General features: G+C 37.5%; 1 protein-coding gene across 1 annotated transcript in view; it reads right to left on the reverse strand.

Annotated features, from left to right (window-relative positions):
* Window positions 1-20,843, reverse strand: part of LOC126352984 (erythroid differentiation-related factor 1) — a 224,218-nt gene that overhangs the window by 14,488 nt on the left and 188,887 nt on the right. Inside the window, exons 17-18 of the mRNA XM_050002728.1 lie at window positions 1,081-1,238; window positions 550-940 (exon numbers count right to left, since the gene is read on the reverse strand). Coding sequence (XP_049858685.1) covers window positions 550-940; window positions 1,081-1,238 — 549 coding nt within the window. The remainder of the gene's footprint in view (window positions 1-549; window positions 941-1,080; window positions 1,239-20,843) is intronic.

The following is a 20,843-nucleotide window of genomic DNA, read 5'->3' on the forward strand; positions in this document are numbered from 1 at the left end:
GATGTTAAGAAGGTAACAAACACAATACAAGAGAAGCAAAAGATGCTAGTGGAGCTGTTCCCACAGCAACAATGCCACCGCAGCGTACTTTTGCAAATGAGGATTGTTACACTACTCCGTGCCTTCTCACTGTCATGAGGGTGTTTTCACAAAAAAAAAAAAAAAAAAAAAATGGTAACTGGAGTAACCAACCGAAAAAAATCACAATTACATGAATACTCTGTAATGAGCCAACAAAGATCAAGGGTCTCGTGAACCAAAATGCTCAGAAAGCATCTCTGAATAACATCAAAAATTTTGTTGTGGAGTTCAGGTTTATCATGTATAGCTTTACTGTTCCTTTAGTGGTCTTCTGCTCGGACAACTCACATGTTCAGTGAATCAACTGCAGGTCCTATACCATTTTGAATTTCATTTCAAATTTAACAAGTGTGTTTGCAATTAATTTTATAATATTTTCATATATGGTTCTAAAATAATTGAAAACAAATACTGAAAATACGGCTCGCAGAGAGTAAGTGATGAATCAAACAGAAATAAAATACTTACTCTTTTTTTGTTTTTGAAATGTATATCTTAGTGAGCTTGAGTAACACATACTGAAGGCGCTCTTTCAAAAGCTTCAGCATCTGCTGTTCTTCAGTCCTCTCAGCACTGTCCTCCTCTTCAACAATTATTCCCTCATGGCTTTCTTTGTTTCTTTCTTCATTTTTTCCATCAACATGACTTTTTGTTTTCTGTTGTTGCCGCTGAACACTTTCTTCGCAGGTGCCACTTTCAGCTGCAGTTTTTGCAGCATTGTTGATTGTTAAATGGCTGTTCACTTCTCCTTTGTGGGAGGTCATTCTTTCTGTCATTATCAATAGAATTGGCAAACACTGCTGCATAAGTTCTAATGCTGCCTGATAGTGTTTCACTTTTCCACCAACAGTAGGAGTTCCTGCATTAGTGGAAAAATAAAATTCACTCAAATGAAAAACACAGCAGTTTCACAGTTCTAAAACAGTTACAACCATATTCAAAAGTATATTACAAAAATAAAAATATTTATTTGAGAATCATAAAGAACATGAAACAAACCTTCTGCTAAAAATTCGCAAAGAGCAATGCGTTCCAGCTGCACACGTAAGAAATCTGAAGGATGCTCGAGCTGCAGAAGCAGAGCACTGGCCTTTTCATAATGCATTCTTGACAGCTGTAATACATTTCTACGCTTTGCATCATCTGCACTAAGTGACCTGAAGAACATACAAATAAGATAAAAAAACTCCCTGACAGTAGTACCACCAAAGTGTTTGTCAATTTTGAAGACCTGGACTTAATTCTAATAAAATAGGGTAATTAACAACAGTTCAAATGTATAAGAATAAGTGCACACATTATCTTTCTAACAAACTCATTAGTCTGACACCTTAATTTCTCTCATGTGTACTTGTGCAGAGGCCTGAACATCACATCGGCATCTGAAATGTGAATACTTAAAATGAATAGATATTCAAAATCAAAATGATCTACAACATCAAACTCAAACACTATGAACTGAAACACTGAATCTTGGGTAAGTATAGAAAGATTTCTCTAATAAGATTTTGAACATGACTGTGCTACAACAACTGTGCATGCAACAGCTTCAGTGCATTAGAAATAACAGCCAACCAGTTGCAAAAACACAAGTTTATTAAACCCTGACCTTGGTTTCCATGGTAGTCTTCCACAGATGATTTAGTATGTAAAATCATACTATCTATAGTCAAAATGGGAATCATCAGCTCTTTCTAGTACATGTTATCCAATCACCATTTTATAAAGTACTTATGTGGTGATCAGTGGATAAAATATCAACAACTCCCACTCTGTCTATAGGTAATGTGAGTTTACTTCCTACACCATCTGAAGAAGACTGTTATAAACCACTGAAACCATGTTAAGGCGTAATAAACAAGCATTTTTGCAACTGGTTGGTGTTACTTCCAATGCACAGAATGTCTTTTCTAGTTTATAAAAAGAGGGGTGGGGGGTGGGGGTGGGAATGGGGGGGGGGGGGGTAGGGGTTATGCAATTTGAATTTGAAAATAAATTATTTTTAATTTGGTTTAAATCCATATCATTGACTTAATAGTTTAGTGAAATGGTTTAAAGCCTCTTTCTCTCAACAACAAAGAATGTTTTCTGGAATGACACAAAAGGTCTAGTGATTGACTGCTTAAGGGAAGACCACACACACTGAAAAATGACAATTTAATCTTTGTTTCTGTTCGACACTGTCTTGTTGACCTCTATGGTCATGTGACAAACAAAATGTGAATAAGGATATGAGATGATAAATGTACTCATAATTTAAAAATTTGACAAAAAAGGCAATTTAGGGTGAATATTGAATTTTGCTCACAATCTCTCTGCTGGGATGGACTTGTAATTACAAAGATTTTAGCAACACTGAACAACAAGTTAGACAGACAACACAGTAAAGACAAATTCTGTCTCAAAGGCAAAAACTAAATATTATGTCACAAAAGCAATTGCTCTTGTGGACAACACCCTACCCTCTCCCCCTTCCCCCCTTTTTTCAGAGAAACAAAACACACTAGAAGTTTTAAATTAGGCATTACAGAAGGTATGCACCTCTGGTAGAAACTCACAATAGACAAAACCATCATATCTTGCCTTGAGCTTATGAAATGAAATAGAAAATAATGAATTCACCGAGCATGGAAGTGCTGAGTCATTGAATCTGTCTCATGGAAGCTGCAGAACTACAGCGAGGAAGTAACTGGCAAGTTGGACACTCCATGGAAAATGAAAGGCCAACTGAGAGCCACATTTTGGCACTCCATGGAAAATGAAAGGCCAACTGAGAGCCACATTTTGGACTATCTATAGCTTGCAGGCATGAGTAACAGTGGTATTTCTCCACACTGCTGCTGCATACTCTAATTGTGAGATTCCTGGCAGTGGTTCGATAGTTTAAATGCCAGACTACAGGTTGAGGTCTGGAGTTTAGTAACTTATCAGTCCCAGGAGTTATATCCGTAACTTATCACTTCGTTGAACCCTAAACAGCCTTTGTTAATTTGAAAAATACCTAGTTGCATGAAGGTTCGGAGTTCACATTAAATTGTAGGTCCCTCTATAAGTGGATGATTCAGCTAAATGACAGTTTAGAGGAAGGCAAGTGTGTAACATCTCCGATAAGGAAGTGCCTAGTGAAGAGCTCTTGCTGTGTAACACAGCCTTCAGGTTGATGACAACTTTAACAATACATTTAATAGGTTCCTTTCAGTAGTTATGAAACAATTCAAGTCTGCGGATAATGTTGATTATTTCTTGTAGAATATCAACAATTCACTGTAAAATGCAGGATTGGGGAGGAGGGTTCACCATTTACACCATCATGAGCACCTAAGTTTTGTGTCTATATTGGTTTTGGAAATATTGTACTTAAACTATATTTTTCTAATATTCTGTCACAGGCTTATAAGATAAAGGTAATTTTCAACTTTTCCTTAAGCAATTTATGGACTTACATGTAAGTGTGGCCAGAAAACTGCAAATAATGTCACATTTGAAGGATTGTAAGACTAATACTTTGCATCACTTTCGGGGGTGGAAAGGTCATGTGGGTTGCATCCTGATACAGAGTTTTACTTTTACTTGTGTTCACCAGGACAGCTAATACAGACAACATTTCAATACGTCAAGTTAAAACAAATTGCAACAGTCCCAGCAAAATTAACAAAAATACATGACCAATAGTATACATTGTCTGATATCACTGCACTAAGCCAAAGTTTAAGACACAAATTTTGGGATTTGTCCATTTGGGTCAACAACAAATTGAAAATATTCTTAAAAGTTTATGGTTGGCACTTACACAATAATAACTGGTTAAAAAACTGAATTTGTATATAAACAGACACTTACATTCAGAAAAGGTAGAATTATACAACAAAACTAAATAGCTGAAACTATGTGTAGCTTTTACAAAGACAGTAATGTAGATTTATCCAGGAAGGCAGAAGATTGTAAATTTCAGGTACTATTTCAGTATCTTGCTTTTCTGCAGTAAATCAAATGTTATTAAATGCAACCAAAACTTAAATTAATAACATATATTTAATGTTTAACAATAAGTTTATGCCTTCCTTGTTAGAAATCCTTTTTACTTATTATTTTATGGATGCTGTTAACATTGATAATTATGTGAAACAATACACACAATACTGATGACAAGAGTTCAGTAATGAAGCAAACTGTACAGCCAAAACTAAATATATTGAACCTAGATACAATGACATCCTGTCTGTATGAATTTTTCTTCATTCCCTTCCCTTGAAACCCCAAAACTCTGATACTTCATAGAAATCCCAACAGTATATCGAAGTTTATGGAAGACATGAGAAGGGCAGATTTTACCTCTACATATTGAAGTTCAGTGGACAAAACTCTTCATATTGAAGTCACCTCTATATATCAAAGTCTGCCATAAAGTACCTCTGTATACTGAAGCGTCACAAACAGGGAAATCCCAGCCCCTCCCCTCCCTGCATTGGTGTGTCAGTGAGATCTGTATCTCGATGCACTTCACACACACTATGTGCAGGTGCGATTTTAGGGCAGTGTTTGCTTCAACTGAGTGTGAGCTGTAAGTGCCAGGCATGAGGTCTAGGCAGAAATGTCTGACAACTGCTAAAAAGCAAAAGTTAATTGGCAAGTGAAAGTAGGAGTGAAGAAAAACAAAGACATAGCTGTAGAGTTTGGGATTTCAGCAAGCTCGCTATTGATGATAATCAAGACTGAAGACTGCATGATTATCACAGATGAAGGGACAGATCGGGAATGAGAATGAAAGGCTGAGTTTACAAGTTAGAAGAGTATTCAGTGCAGAAGTTCCAACAATAGCGGAACAATAACATGAACATTCGTGGACTTATTTTGAAGCAAAAGGCAGATTATTTTGCAGCAGCGTTGAGATATGGTAAGTATCGTGCAAGTAATGGGTGATAACAAAAAATTTCAGGGAACACAGGGTACTGTTTTCCAAAGAATAAATGGGGAAAGTGGCAGTGTAGACAACAAAATCTGTGATGAGAAAAGTTCAAACTACAGATGATCCTTCAAGATGATAAACCAGATGATGTTTTTAACACAGACTAGCTTGGGAGTTTCTCATAAATGATTTTGATGCATGTGCAGAGTGCTTGCAGTGCATTGTGTTTTCTGAAACCGGAGCAGCTCATCATCGGTCTTTGATGGCTCGCCTGGGGATGAGTGGCGGGTGCCCACTTGAGGGATCATGTGATGAATTGGGCAATGTCTGACTGCAAGCCCAAAATTTGAACATTTAGTTCAGTGGGAAAATTTTAAAACTCACAAAATATCTAATGTCCATCCATTATCCTCTCACAGGCAACTGTTGAAAAAAACTAGTTGTACTAATGACAGCCTAACAATACATTTAGTCTCTTATGAAGTTTATCATGAAGAACCAGTCATAGTTAATAAATAATATGGCATTCATAAATATAACAGAAAGAATAAAAATAAGCTTTGCTTTGCACAGTCTTTCCTTATCTATTCACTTTAAAGGAGCAAAGTGTGCAGCCATAAAAAACTGGACTGCTTCCACTGTGAATTGGAGGTTTTGATAGGTAATAAAAACAGTTTTAAAAACAATTGAAATAATTTCTATTTGATAATCCATTTTGTTATATTGTAGAATTTATGTATAGGTGGTCACAGTTTACATCACAGAAAGTTATCCAAATAGTGTCCACAAAACACATAAATAAGTAAATTAATTAAAATTGTAAAACCATATGGAATTTCTGGGAAAAAGATTAGTGTTATACTGGTTGATCAGATGCATCATGCCAGAATACCTCTCTTGTTTGACTGGTTGTATGTTGGCAAACATTATTATGAATCAACAAGGCTCCTGCACTAAGGATTGATTGGTTGGTTGGTTGTTTGGGGAAGGAGACCAGACAGCGTGGTCTTCGGTCTCATCGGTGTACGGAAGGATGGGGAAGGAAGTCGGCCGTGCCCTTTCAGAGGAGTCATCCCGGCATTTGCCTGCAGTGATTTAGAGAAATCACGGAAAACCTAAATCAGGATGGCTGGACGCGGGATTGAACCGTCGTCCTCCCGAATGCGAGTCCAGTGCCTTACCACTGCGCCACCTCGCTCGGTACTAAGGATTCTGTGCCTCTTTATGTGAATACATTGTTATGGTTTCCAGAATTGGTAGGTATATGTCTAGTAATGGGCTGATGATTTCTTATTCATAAAGTGAAAGTTTCCCATAAACTTCTACTGCTGCTACTCTGACAGGTCACCACTGGCGAGGGATGCTTGCACACGCAAGGAATGCTTGCACAGTGCGCTCTTCCACATGGTCATTTTGATGACTTCAACAAATAATTTGCACCAGTTAACGCTGCACCTGCTAGCTAATGATGTGGAGACCATGTGCTAGACAGGGCTATTGTTCAATTTCAGTGGCTGTTACATTGTTGGTACTCAAAAACACTATGAGAGACATAACTCTGCAGTTGGCATCAGAAGTAATTGAAGATATTATTTTCAGATATTTCAGCAGCAATATTGAATGTTCTGGAACTTTTGTAACTGACACAGACAGATGTAGAACATAGTAGCTAAACGTTTCACTTGCTCGCATATATATGTACACGTTGATGCTACATTTAACTCCTTATACACAGGAGGCCCTTTACAGTACTGGTTATTTACTGTTTGTCATTTAATGTGTCAGTATTATTTACACTGATATCTGTGATCTCGTGTGATTTATTAGAGTTGAGAAATACATCATTTTTTGGTTCAGTGGAAGAAAATGTGTTCACAGAAGTTAAAATATAATTTTACAGGTAGAACCCTAACGATACCAACAATATTTTTGAAGTTGTTTGGTGATATTTCCTCACAATTTTGAAATAAGAATCTTGGTTTCTGGTTGACTGGTACAGAATAATTGCATTTCATGTGATTTTTTATGCTCATTTTTTCTTTTAATTTGTTTTGTACTGAAAATATCTGCACAACAGTGCATATGTTGACAATATGTGCTGTGTGTCTTGTTTCGAAACAAACTTGTTCCATTAACTCACGGTACTAGCTGTTGTCAACAGTAATGCCTAATTTACTCTTTGTCCTCAAGTTTGCATTCAGTACTGCTAATTACTGTATTGGAATTGTTTTTCCGGTAGTGTAAGTTGTACATCAAAAGGAACACACGGCTGTATGGGTAGGTGTACTGATGAACAGTTGACAGATACGCATCTCGTGTATGGGTTCGCAGAGTGCAATGGAAGAATTGCGTGATGACACTTTGCTGAGCTGTTCCTACAGTGGTGGCAGCCACATTGTAGTACTTTCCATCTGGGAGTAGTTGCATTACTCTGTTTTTTGCGTTGTTCATTTTGATGACGGTGTGTTACAAGCTTCTGTCTGTTGTAAAGGTATTGTTGTAAAAAAGAAGATAATTGGTGTAATAAACCAAATAAATTATAATTACATTATTATGCTGTGATGAGCCATTAGAGATAAAAGTTTCTTATACCAAAATACTCATTAAATGACCCTGAACATCTCCTACTTTTGTCTGTGGAGTTCGAGTTCAACCTGTATATGTAAAGCTGCATTTCACTGTTATGTTGATCAAAATTATGTTTTTTTCCCTGTGAGTAATATCTTCGTCACTTAGAACTAGAGCTTTCACAGTGTGTAGTAGGAAGATAAATATTTATATGTAAATCTATATTTTTGCTTCATAAAGTTCCAGTATAAATTGAAGTGAGGAAATTTTACCCTTTGGGGTGCCACAATCTATAAAGAAGAGCAAATATTTATATGGTTGTGTAATTTGAAGAAGTTGCATCTTGCACTGTAAAAATTAGTGAACTTAGTTCCTTTTGCAACCAAGCTTTTGAAAAACTAGTAATGCATGTATGAAGATCAGGTGATGCCTCTTTGAATTTGAAAATCTTGCTCTATCAAGAACATAAGGGTGGCTCATTTTGTTTATTATAACAGTAGTTCCAAATCCTTGGTGATAAAAAGAACAGAAAAAGGAAATAAAAGTAGAATGAAGTAATGCGTCCAAAGGAAGTGGTAGTTGAATCTGTCTCAGGTGTCACATACTTTCATTAAAGCCATAAATTAAGATTCAAACAATGGAAAATCCAGGATGGAATGTAACAATATTATGTAAAACTCTACTCACCATATAGCGGAGATTCTGAGTCGCATATAGGCACCACAAAATTACTGTCACAATATAAGCTTTTGGCCATCAAGGCGTTTGGCGAAAATAGATGACACACACACACACACACACACACACACACACACACACACACACACACAAAACTGCAGCCCCTGGCAGCTGATAAATTAAGATTCAGTAGATTCTTCTTTCATCACAATTTTCTGGGGTATGAGCCAGAAATTTGTACAGAATAAATATATGTGTCCACTTCTATATTTGAGGCTAATCGAGTCTTACTGTCATGCGGAGCACCTGGGTTTGGATTCCAAATTTCTAAGAAGTTTCCTTCGTGAGGAACTTGGTGTTATTCTCCTTGTGAGGAAAATTGAGTGCTACTAGAAGGAAAAATAGGAACTTCAATGAAGAAACACAAGCATTAGCATTCAGGAGGGTGATATGTTATTGATGTACAATGATACCACAGCCAAATGCTGACACAGTGGTCAAGGAGGTAATGTCAGTGGCACGTAAAGTGCCCTGTGCCACACACCGTTGGGTGGTTTGCGGAGTATAAATGTACATGTACATGTACAATATCTTCCACACAAAACTTTGACTTTCCAAGGAGAAAAATGTCACAGAGGCAAGCTAAGCAAAGATTGTGTTGTCATTCTGTTAGCAGCAAATATGACTAGTGCAGAAAAACTCAAGCCACTTATGATTGGAAAACCTGTTTGTGGACAACTGCAGTACACAAAATTCTGTTCCTCCATTAAAATAAGTGACTTTACTATTTTTACCACCGAACACTACGTCAAAACTGCAACCATTAATCAAGGAATAATTAAGAACACCATAGAAAACTACAGGTATGAAGTGGTCTGAATGACAGTCTGCAATAATGATGATCATCATCAACTATTTCTGAACATGTGGATTTTCAATGAGAGATGAAAATAGGCAGCTGGTGGGTTTCATACTTAAGCACATAAAATCTTAGTTTGATTCTGACAATGTTTTACGGGAATTTTAATTTAAGTTTTTATTTTATGCAGTACTTAGAGGAGACACCTATTGTCAGTATCCTTCAATCCAAATGGACGAAATTGGAGACTCACTTTAACAATGCCCAAGTTCGTTTTCAAGATCTTGTAGATGTGGACAATTATGTTACAGTAGCAAAATCACAAACAGAGGCCAAGATCATTGGCTGTGTGAAGACAGCAAATGAAAAAGAAGGCAGCAACAATGACGACGAGGAACGGGAAGAGTTGAGAGGGAGGTCGAAGAAACACCACCAGTGACAGCCAGACAGGCCAAGGCACCTCTCAACTTAATTAGAGCAAGCGTGAGAAGATAGAGGATAATGTATTCTCAGCCAACGTAATCATAGACACTGAAACTGACTCAAAGCTGATCAAAAGTTTAAAGTGGGCCAAATTACAGATAACTTTTAGAGCCAATGATTACTGGAAATTTTTATATACACACTTCATATTCTATTTCAAACTTATAAATGGTTGCTGTACATACTTGGTATTCTTTTATGGAATTTAGTTTTATTATGATGAAAATATTTTATTTTAAACTTATAAATTGTTGTCTATCTCAGAAGAAATAAAACAATATGCATAACAATCTATCTTGATTCCTTTCTTATATTACCAAAAGTAAACATAGACCTATATCACAAAATCGTGAAACAAATTACAGCACAGTAATTTAAAAAAAATCACTGGTTGCAAAACCCCCTCCCCCCTCCTACCAGAAACCTCATCGTATCAAACCCTCAACATACCGAACGCATTTTGTCTTTCTTACAGATTCGATATATCCAGGTTAGACTGTAGTAAGATACATGTGGTAGCCATTAATGACATTTTGGAATTATTCTACAGCCTTAAAAATAAAAAATCTTGCAGACTTGGGTGGAGTCTCTTTATTTTTAATGTAAAATGTAAACAGCTAATAGTTCATCTAATAAGCTGTCTTCTAATAGAAGGCACTTTCTCTGACAAGATGGAACTGGCTGTAGTCAAAGTAAAACCTTTATTTTTTAAGAGGGGGGAGGAGGGAGAGAATGTAAGGGTGTGAAGAACTGTCAGTCTGTTAACTTATTCACAGCTTTTAGCATACAAGTCCAGAAAAAAAATTATGAAAGGTCTCTTGGATAATTATAAGTGAGCTAGCATATTAGGAGATTTCCAGCATGCTTTCACAACCAGTTGGAGCATTACACCAACACCAGCAGAGTTCGCATATTTTGTATTAGAAAGGATAAACAAAAAACAACAGGAGTATTCTTGGATGTCTCCAAAATTTTTGACAGAGTCCACCATGATTTACTTTTAGCAGAACTTGCCAACAACTGTTTCAGTGTAAAAACCATGATATTACATTTAGAAGATAGAAAACTGTGCTCTGAAACTACATATCATAATGGAGAAGAAACAGAAAGTAAAAAGGTAATAACAACTCATAGATGTCAAGGGGTTACAATGTTCTTGGTGCAATTGGCCGAAATCCTCCATCATAATGGTCTCACATGGTCTACCAGACCCTTGATGATGTGTATGCCAACCACTGTCGCATACCAACTCCCCAAAAATCTGGATATTGCATGATTTGACTAGCCAACCAAACGGAGGACTATAATGAAACTCCAATCAAATTCTGGCTGGTGCTTATTATAACACTGTCTCACATAAGTGTGTGGTGCCTCCATATCTTTTATTGTGGTCACTGAACGTCTGACGCTGTTCATTCCCAGCAGGCCCAGTAAGAACAATAATGCTCTCTGGTGGCCATCCTATGTATCATAGAGAGCTCCAACTCTTATCACTTACAACCCTACCAATTATGTGTATGTGTCTTTGGGTTGTTGAGTGTCTGCTGTGTGGGCCCCCTTTGAAGTGGTTGTACCGCCTCTTTATCCATAAGATGCTCATGGCATCAGTTGAATTTTGCAAATGGGTTCTATGCGGGTATCACCAAGCTTTCAGAAAAATTTGATGCAATATCTCTGCACAATTTGTTCCATTGTTTTACAACTTGCAGGAATCCGATTTGCACTCACTACAAGTCCTGACTCAAGAGGCAAACTGCCAGCAACCAATGCTTTCTGCTGGTACGAAAAAATTCATGACTGCATATGTTCACCAAAGTAAGTCTCCCATACTTCCTAGGTTCATGCAGGAAAAAAGATCTGATTCGTTATGAACACACTTCGTATACTTTGATTTCCTTAAACAGAGAAAGGTATGAGACTGGTTAGTTATGGAGTTCGTTAAAATAATATAGAAGCTCCCTATTCATGTACTGTCAACATTTACAACAGTGGAGATAAACTTCCATAAAGTACTGTTAGAATCCTCAATAAAAGTTGGGATTAAATTACAACCAATGAACGTCATCATACTATTATTTGAAATGCATGGGTATTGAGTAAGAAGACTGCTAGCACCTCTGCTTAAATGAGTTTGGATGTTTATGTCATTTTGGAGTTGGGCTGCTGAAGGTACATTTACTGGACGGTAATTATGAAAGAATCAGTACTTCCGTATTTGACTGTCAACTGTGTGGCCATTTCCATAAACTGGGATGGGAATTATAGTTTGGAGAGGTGTATAATATCCAGCTACAACAACTGAAATTAATGGTTTTGTGGGCAGAAAAATGTTGGATATAGTTAACTATTGTGAACGCCATGTCTTCTCAGAAATTAAGCATAGCTGGTTGTGATAACCATCTTACAAGTGTAAGTATACTTCCCCTAAATGACTGTGGAACACAAAATTAAATCCTCACTGTGATGCATTCACAAATAGAAAAGATATATTGTGGTCAAAAAATGACAGGTTGAGTCATGGTATACTTAACATATCCCTTAATGTGTAAAAATGAAAAGTATAAGAGTATGTCTGTTTAAACTGTTCAGACACATGCATAACATACAGGATACAAGTGTGTCACTGGCCCGTTACCCCACAATTATCTCTCTATTTTCAGATACACAATAAGGAGGAGTCAGCCGTTGCTGATACTGACTGTAGTCTACAAGCTGACACTAGGATTTCCAATTAATTAGGATAGGTGTAAAACATTGGCTATAAAAAAAATGCTGAATTTATGACAAACACAAATAAGTAGAAGGCATTAATTTTAAAGAAAAATAATTTTGTAATTCACACTATTGCATTTGAACCATGTATGGAAGTGAAACATGGACGATAAATAGTTTGGACAAGAAGAGAATAGAAGCTTTCGCAATGTGGTGTTACAGAAGAATGCTGAAGATAAGGTGGATAGATCACGTAACTAATGAGGAGGTATTGAATAGGATTGGGGAGGAGAGAAGTTTGTGGCACAACTTGACTAGAAGAAGGGATCGGTTGGTAGGACATGTTTTGAGGCATCAAGGAATCACAAATTTAGCATTGGAGGGCAGCTCGGAGGGTAAAAATCGTAGAGGCACACCAAGAGATGAATACACTAAACAGATTCAGAAGGATGTAGGTTGCAGTAGGTACTGGGAGATGATGAAGCTTGCACAGGACAGAGTAGCATGGAGAGCTGCATCAAACCAGTCTCAGGACTGAAGACCACCACCACCACCACAACAACAACAACAACAACAACAACAACAACAACAGCAGCATTTGAAAAGCTGCCAAACTTAATTTGCAATTATATCAATATATACTCAGCCTGAATTTTAGTCTTCTTCCATAAAACTCTTCAATACTGACACACTCTGGAAAATAAAAAACCTCATGAGCTGAAGGAGTGAGGGAGTCAGGTTATTCCTAATCAGGCTGATAAACACCTGTTGGAAGCTAAAACTTTTATTCTGGATGGCACTCCACCTCATATTGCTACATGTGCAAAAGATCTCTTGCAGACACCTTTTGTTGAGGATGGCTTGGTGAGCCACTACGGCTGTTATGCTTGGCCTCCCAGGTCCCTAGACCTCAAACCACGTGATTATTGGTTGTGGGGTTACCTGAAGTTACAAGCCTACCACGATAATCCAACCTGATTAGGGATACTAAAAGACAACATTCGGCGGCAATTTTTCACCACACCTACTGGTATGCTGTACAGCGCTGTTGACAACGCTGTCCCTGATGAATGATAGCTGACATGATGAGCATTTTTGATAAAGAACATTATCTTTGCTAAAAATCAACTGTTATGCTAATGATTGAGCACCTTTTTTGTTTCAACAATACCCCATGTCATTTCAAGCATGTGTCTCAATTTTTAACTCTTACATACAGTATTCAATCAAGTATTGAATTTTCAAATGTCATCGGACTTTTGGGTTGCCCTGTACAATTCCCAGAAATATCATTTAATGTTTTTAGTGTATTTTTTTAAATAAAACATCAGTCCAATAATGCTTAAGTCTTTACCCACACTGACATTTTAGAACTGCAATATCATTTATTAAGAATTAACTGGATAAAGATAACAAACGGATTGCATCACTATGACTGTAGTGGACATGGCCAAGCTACCACAAAAGTGCAACCTGGACAGTATGAGTAAACAGAATTCAGATTAAGTGAAATCAGAATTTTCTAATAAATATCATATGAGGAACTTCAGAAATTTTCTAATACGTATCTGATGAGCAAAATTTTTGCACCTCTTCATCTATAAATGAGAAAGTGTGCTCACAACTAGTTTTATTATAATTCTAAAAATAATTAAATGAGACTGATGTAACCCAGAAAGTTGTTATTTATATGAAGGTGACCTCTTATATATGCTTAAATATTTGTTTTGTTTATTTATTATTTGTCTGATGTAGTCCTTGGGCAGCGTGCAGCACATGGAATCCAACAGCAGACTTTCCTTCATCACAGCACACTGTACCATCTGTCAAGGAAAACTACAGAGTACTCCATTCCATAGACATACAAATCAATAGCGACAACAAAAATGAAATTTATGTAAAGCTTTTAGTTGAGTAAGAACTCAGCCATTTTTCATATTACATACTTGTACTCACACAAGTAATAAAAGGTTATTGTTATTTAAATATGATAAACATTATTTGAAGCAGATATTAATAGGGGAGTAAGAAATCAACAAATCAAGATTAATATAAAACTGAGAAACGATGGAAGGCAAAGCTGCAGTAGCTGGAGAAACTGGATAATGGATCTGATAAATATTAAATAGTTTTTCATTTTGGAAAAATTTTTAAAGAAGAAGAGACAAGTTAAAAAACCAATTCATCAGTTCCATTCTGACTCTTCACCATGTGCAGATCTGTCTCACAGAGGGCAAATGTGAAACAGTTATCCTTAGCCAGTTACTGGTCTTGTGTGAGTCACCAGCAAGCAACAGTAATATGAACAGGCATCGCTCATAATAAAATGGACTAATTATTTTCACAAAGTGAAAGTGATACAAATGATAATCTTGCCTCACAGTAAGTTAATCTGATCACAAAAACTCTGAACTACAGACAGCTAAGTTATGTTTAGCATTTGTGTTGCTTGAAACAGTATGATCAGACTTTGTGATCACTATGTCAAGTTATTTAATACGACTGGCTCTCACAAAGGGTTGATTGTATTGTATCACCAGATATAATTGTTTTCTTACTTCACTTAACAAATTAATAAGGTGGCATCCCTATTCTTTAAAGTTGAAACTTGGAACTTTATTGCAGTGATCGTAGTAGCAATCCCAACAAGAACACTAAATTTCACTGTTAAAAAGAGTTAAGTTTGAAGTCATGATCGACAGAGAAGAATTTCAAGGGGGCAATGAGACAACTTTAGAAGATATCAAGCAAGCATGTCTCTTCTTGGATAATCAGCAAAATGCCAAGTGCATATTAATATGAATTACTCTAGCAATGTATCCAAAATAAGACCCCCAAACACAGCTACAAATGTAAGACGACTCACAGTATTAGTAAATTTAGATGCAGTAATATATTGCATTAGGAACATTCCCTATGTCAGCCTTTTTCAATTGAGTAAACTGGGATGAGGAACCACAACATAACGATGAACATAGCTGTAACCACACTCGAAAATACTTGGGCTAGTGTTGAATACTGTTACAACAGTTAGAAAAACGGATGGGGTGGGGCTGATGGGAGAGTTGTGTTAAGTGTGATGAACCATGGCATACAGCAACAGTCAGAGCAGTATGAGCACATGCGTACGGAAGTAAAGACTCTCAGAAAAAGAGGATTCAAATGGACAGTGTATCAACTAATAATAGTAATTAACATATATGTGAAGATAACGAAACAACAAACATAAAAGCTTTAAGAGTTTTGTTGTTTAGGTCAAATAACAGCATAGAACTCTGAAAATTGAAAATCAATGAAGAAATACATCACAATGTAGAAAAAATAACAGACACATGGAGGAAAGAAAACTCAGATTGTTTTGATATTTATATAGGTTGAGGTTGAATGATAATAGGCTGTCAAAACAGATTTTCAAATATACAAAGAGGGGGGAAGGGGGGGGGATGGAGATCCATCATAAAATCTTTATTTCTTAATATTTTTATACCAGATTTTGGTCACCTTCAAAGTATTCACTGACCACAATGCACTTCTTCAAATGATCCACCCATTTTTCAAAACAGTTTTTAAATTCACTTATCGGGATGTTCTTTATGCCTTCCAGTGATTTTTGTTCTGCCTCCTCCACAGTGGCAAAACACTCTCCTTTAATGTCCCTTTTGAGTCAGGGCAAAAAAAAAAAAATCACAGGGGGCTAGATAAGGTGAGTAGACGGTGTAGACAATCAGTGTTGATGGACGAACCATCCATCTGTGCGAAAAAGATCTGCCATTTTCTTCCGCATACTCTCCCTCAATCTTTTCAAAACCTCCAAGTAGAAATCCTGGTTGACAGTTTGACCAGGAGAATAAACTAAGCACGCAAAACATCTCTGCACACAAAGAAACAAATGAGCATTGTCTTGATGTTTCAGGAGAGCCACTTATCTTCGATGGCTTGATTGCTGCTTTGTATCCATAGCACCACGATTCATCACCAGTAATCACCTTGGAAAAAAATTCAGGGCCCTCTTCAAGTCGATTTTGAAGCTCAAAACTTGCCTTAAGTCGATGCTCCCTTTGCCTGGCTGTGAAAAGGCGAGGGACAAATTTGGTTGCAACCCTTCTCATGCGCAAATATTCGCATAAAATTCTCTGAACTGAACTCCATGATATTCTAGACATCTCACAGAGTTAATCAACAGTTCGTCGACAGTCTTCATGAATGAGTGCATTGATTTTGTTGACATTTTTGTCACTTCTCAACATTGAAGGGTGTCCTGAACAGGGTTGGTCTTCAATTGACATTGCTCCATTTTTAAAATGTGAAAACCACTCATACACTCTGGTTTTCTGTAAGGCAACATCTCCATAACCAGTCTTAAGTATTACAATAGTTTCTGCAGCCTATTAGCCTAACACGAAACAAATTCACAGCTGCAAGTTGCTCTTTACAATCTGTCCTCATGTTTTTGCCAAAATGGAGAAAGTTGTTTTACTTAAAAACTCTCACGGGTGAAACAGTGCACGCACAGTGACACAACTTCATACAATGACTCAGTTGGCATGACCATAATGGGTCCTGATTAAAAAATGGGTTCCCCCATTCGCCTTCCCCACTGCAGCCCAATTCTCATTACTTTTGTGCCCACCCACGGTATCTAAAAAAGACAAGCTGGATCTGCGAAGTTAAAAAGATTTACAAATGCACAATATAGAAGAAGAAAAAGCAGCAGAAAGTGATTTTTACAGAAATAAAGTGTTAATTTTAGAAGTATTCAAAGGCAGAGGCAGGAGTGAAGTTGTTTGAAGAAAGAAATGGCACATGGTGAAAAAATGTAAAAGTATTGGAGAAAATTGAAAAAGAAAATGAGTCACAATTTAAATTGCCTTCTGCAGCCCCTAATTGGCTAAAACAAAATGAAAAATAAACTCAGTCTTGGTCATAAAAAAAAAGTGCAAGGGGTCCCAACTGCTCTAATAGAACCAGACACATTGTTCTAAACGTTGAAAAGAAATCTGTAAATAACAAAGAGATGACTGCAAAAATTGTCAATGGCCATGTATCCAAAGTTGCTGAACAAACAGGCTGTAATGGTTCATTAGAAAAGGTAATTGGAGGACAAACACCATTTCCTAACCCCTGTAAAGAAATAAGTGTATCACTGCCATGAAGTACATTTTCCTAAAATTGCAAATGTTCAAGAGGGATGGATAACATTTCCAGTACATTTTTCACATATTGCTGTCACCAATTAAGCAAAGGTTTGTCCACATATATAATATTTGAATGAGTCTGGGTGTGTGCTCTTATAGAATTAACATTTACTAAAGTGCACACCTGTCACAAAAAATAGACAAGGCACACCTGTCACAAAAAATAGACAAGGCACAACACTTCACAACGTATTTATGATTTCTCATTTGATTATATTGTCTAAAATTCGATTAATTACTGTATGCATGATTTGTAAACCTTTTGAAAACTTCACCACAATCACAAAAGAATGGTTACAATGTCAAACAGATTTAGCCACAGCAGAATGTATATTCTCATTCAGAAATGATGTATTGTAGTTCTCACAAGCAGATGTAGCCAGTGGGTAATTTTTTGTCTATCTCTCTATTGGTCTCAATTGTGTGGCTCACATAAAATGTTTCTTGGCTAAGTGTGCCATTACAGTACCAGAGCAACAGTGTGGAAAATATTACTTCTGAACACAAGAAGGAGAAGGAAAACATGAACAACTACTGAAGTGTGGCATGATATTTTTAGGAAATGACATGTCCCATCTTCCACGCTTCCATGATGACAAAAGATGTTCATGACGTTCAGTAGTAGATAAGTGTCAGGACATCCCCCTGTGAAAGATATTATTATGATATGTGCAGATGGGAGAACACCTTGAATCCATGACATCTACAAGGTGGGACAATGAGCAAATGTCTCTACCTGTTGTGTGGGGCTGCTTGTTACATACAAGGGGACCTCCCCATCGCACCCCCCTCAGATTTAGTTATAAATTGACACGATGGATAGGCCTTGAAAAACTGAACACAGATCAATCGAGAAAACAGGAAGAAGTTGTGTGGAACTATGGAAAAATAAGCAAAATACACAAACTGAGTCATCGATGAGCAAGATAGGCAACATCAAGGACAATGTCAGCTGAGAAGCGCTGTGGTCCTGTGGTTAGAGTGAGCAGTTGCGGAACGAGAGGACCTTGGTCCAAGTCTTCCCTCAAGTGAAAATTTTACTTTCTTTATTTTCGCGAAGTTATGATCTGTCCGTTCATTCATTGACATCTCTGTTCACTGAAATAAGTTTAGTATCTGTGTTTTGCGACCGCACCGCAAATCGCACAATTAGCAGACAAAAGGACGTGCCTTTCCAATATGAACCGAAAACATTTGATCACAAGGTCATACGTCAACCGATTCCTCCACAGGAAAACACGACACTGGTGACGGTATGTGCGTCACATGATAGGAATATGTTGTCGACCCACCTAACTTGAACACTTGGCGAATGGGTGAAAAGATTCTTCTACCTTGCCCGGTTTAGGTTTTCTTGTGGAGGTGATAATCACTCCCAAAAAAGTGATGAAAACATAAGAGTTTGTCACATAAACTGCAACAAATGAATGCAACAGTTTCACAGTCGCACAGTTTTCCCTGTGCTCTGTCAAAACATATGTTTTTTACTTTTTCAAATGTTTCCGTGTGTAGACCGTCAAATACTACCTATGTCCAAGCAAATTTGAACGTGTCCGGGAATTTTGGAGAGCTAAGTTGATTATGTGTGAGTGCCTGAACTTTGATAATTGCCTGAAAATAAAAAAATTAAACTTTACACTCGAGAGAAGACTTGAACCAAGGACCTTTCCTTCCGCAGCTGTTCACGCTAACCACGGGACCTCACACTCTCCTTGTTGTTGCCTACCTTGCACATGGACTACTCAGTTTGTATATTTTGCTTTTTTTTATAGTTCCACACAACTTCTTCCTTTTTTCTCAACTGATCTGTGTTCAGTTTATCAAGGTCTATCTGTGTGCCAACTTATAACTAAATCTGGGGGAGGGAGGGGGGGGGGGGGTGCGATGGGGAGGTTCCCTTGTTAGTATCATAGTTTGAAGCTGTTTAGGAGACAAGTGCAAAAATTTAAAAAAAGGACATGTTGAACTGTCTTGTGTAGAGAATACTTCTTGTTTTGATCTTGTCCAAGCAAAATCATTTTTAAAAAAGCTCTGTCAACCCGCAGTGCGTACGACATTACATATTGAGACATGATGTTTTGAATGAGAAAATGATAAAATAGAAGGTTTAAAGTTCTGTTGTTCATATCATTCAAGTAGCTTGGAAGACAATTATTGCTCTCTTTCAGCACCCATCCATGGACTAGAAGACGAAGTCCTGTGAAGGCTGCTGAAACAAGATCAGGTGGAGCTGACTAGTAGGGCCACCTCAGCAAACATCAAGAAAGTTGTACAAGAGAAATTTACTAAATAAATTTAACATCAGATGCCAAAGAGTTACAGATTACACACAAGAAATGTAACACTGATGCCACACAAAAAATCACCCATGTTCTATTCCATTACATCATGTAATGTCACACATATTAGGCCACTGTCTGCAGGAGTTTTCCTTGTACACTGATGAGCCAAAATAAACTGCTCTTGAAAACTGAAAGGCGAGGTGGCTAAAGTAATTCAACATATTAAATAATTGGTGGAAATGACTGAAAGTGTGGTAGCATGTCACCAAATGTCTCACACTCATGCACAGAAAGCTGGACATTACATGGTGTGTAGTCAGCATGACTATAGAGCAAACTGAGACTGGCCCTTCAACAAGAGGCAGCTGAAGGAATGGGAAAACACAATGTGTGTCAATCAGTATGCAGTTACAGTGCACTGTGGCAGTGGTGGTGGTGTTCTTTACAACATGGCCTTGAGACAACATATGGATGCCTTTACACAAGCAAGAATCACTGGGAAACTAAAAGGACAGAGTGTGACATGTGTAGCCCATGACTTTGGCATTGCACACAGTATAGTTTCACATGCATGGGGATTCTCGTAACCACAGGACTGCTGTTCACAGGAGAGGTGGTGGTTGACCATGGTCAACTACAGCAGCAGATGACCTCTACATTGTGCAACAGGCAAGTAGGGATCACGGTCAAATGGTGAGTGCAATTGTAACCACATTTAACAGGACTACAGGGCATGCCACCTTAGGCTCAACAGTAGCATGATGGCTGAACTGAGATGGTCTCTTTGCATGACCGCCAGTACACTGTGTTCCACTGACACCCGTACATCACAGGTATCATTTGCAATGGTGCCAAGATCATAGTACTGGACCAATGGGAAGTGGGATCGTATGATCTTCTCAGATGAGAGCAGATTCCATCTGAGTACTAATTGTGGATGTACCCTCATGCCACTGTACTCCTCCCACCAGTGCATCTTTTGAGGGATGCATTCACCCTGAATTAATTTTTATGCATGACAATGCACAACTGCACGAACAATACAGGTAGAGAAGTGGATATTCGGCAGATGGGACTGG

The sequence above is a fragment of the Schistocerca gregaria genome, chromosome 1 (genome assembly GCF_023897955.1).
Source record: "Schistocerca gregaria isolate iqSchGreg1 chromosome 1, iqSchGreg1.2, whole genome shotgun sequence".
Lineage (NCBI taxonomy): Eukaryota > Metazoa > Arthropoda > Insecta > Orthoptera > Acrididae > Schistocerca > Schistocerca gregaria.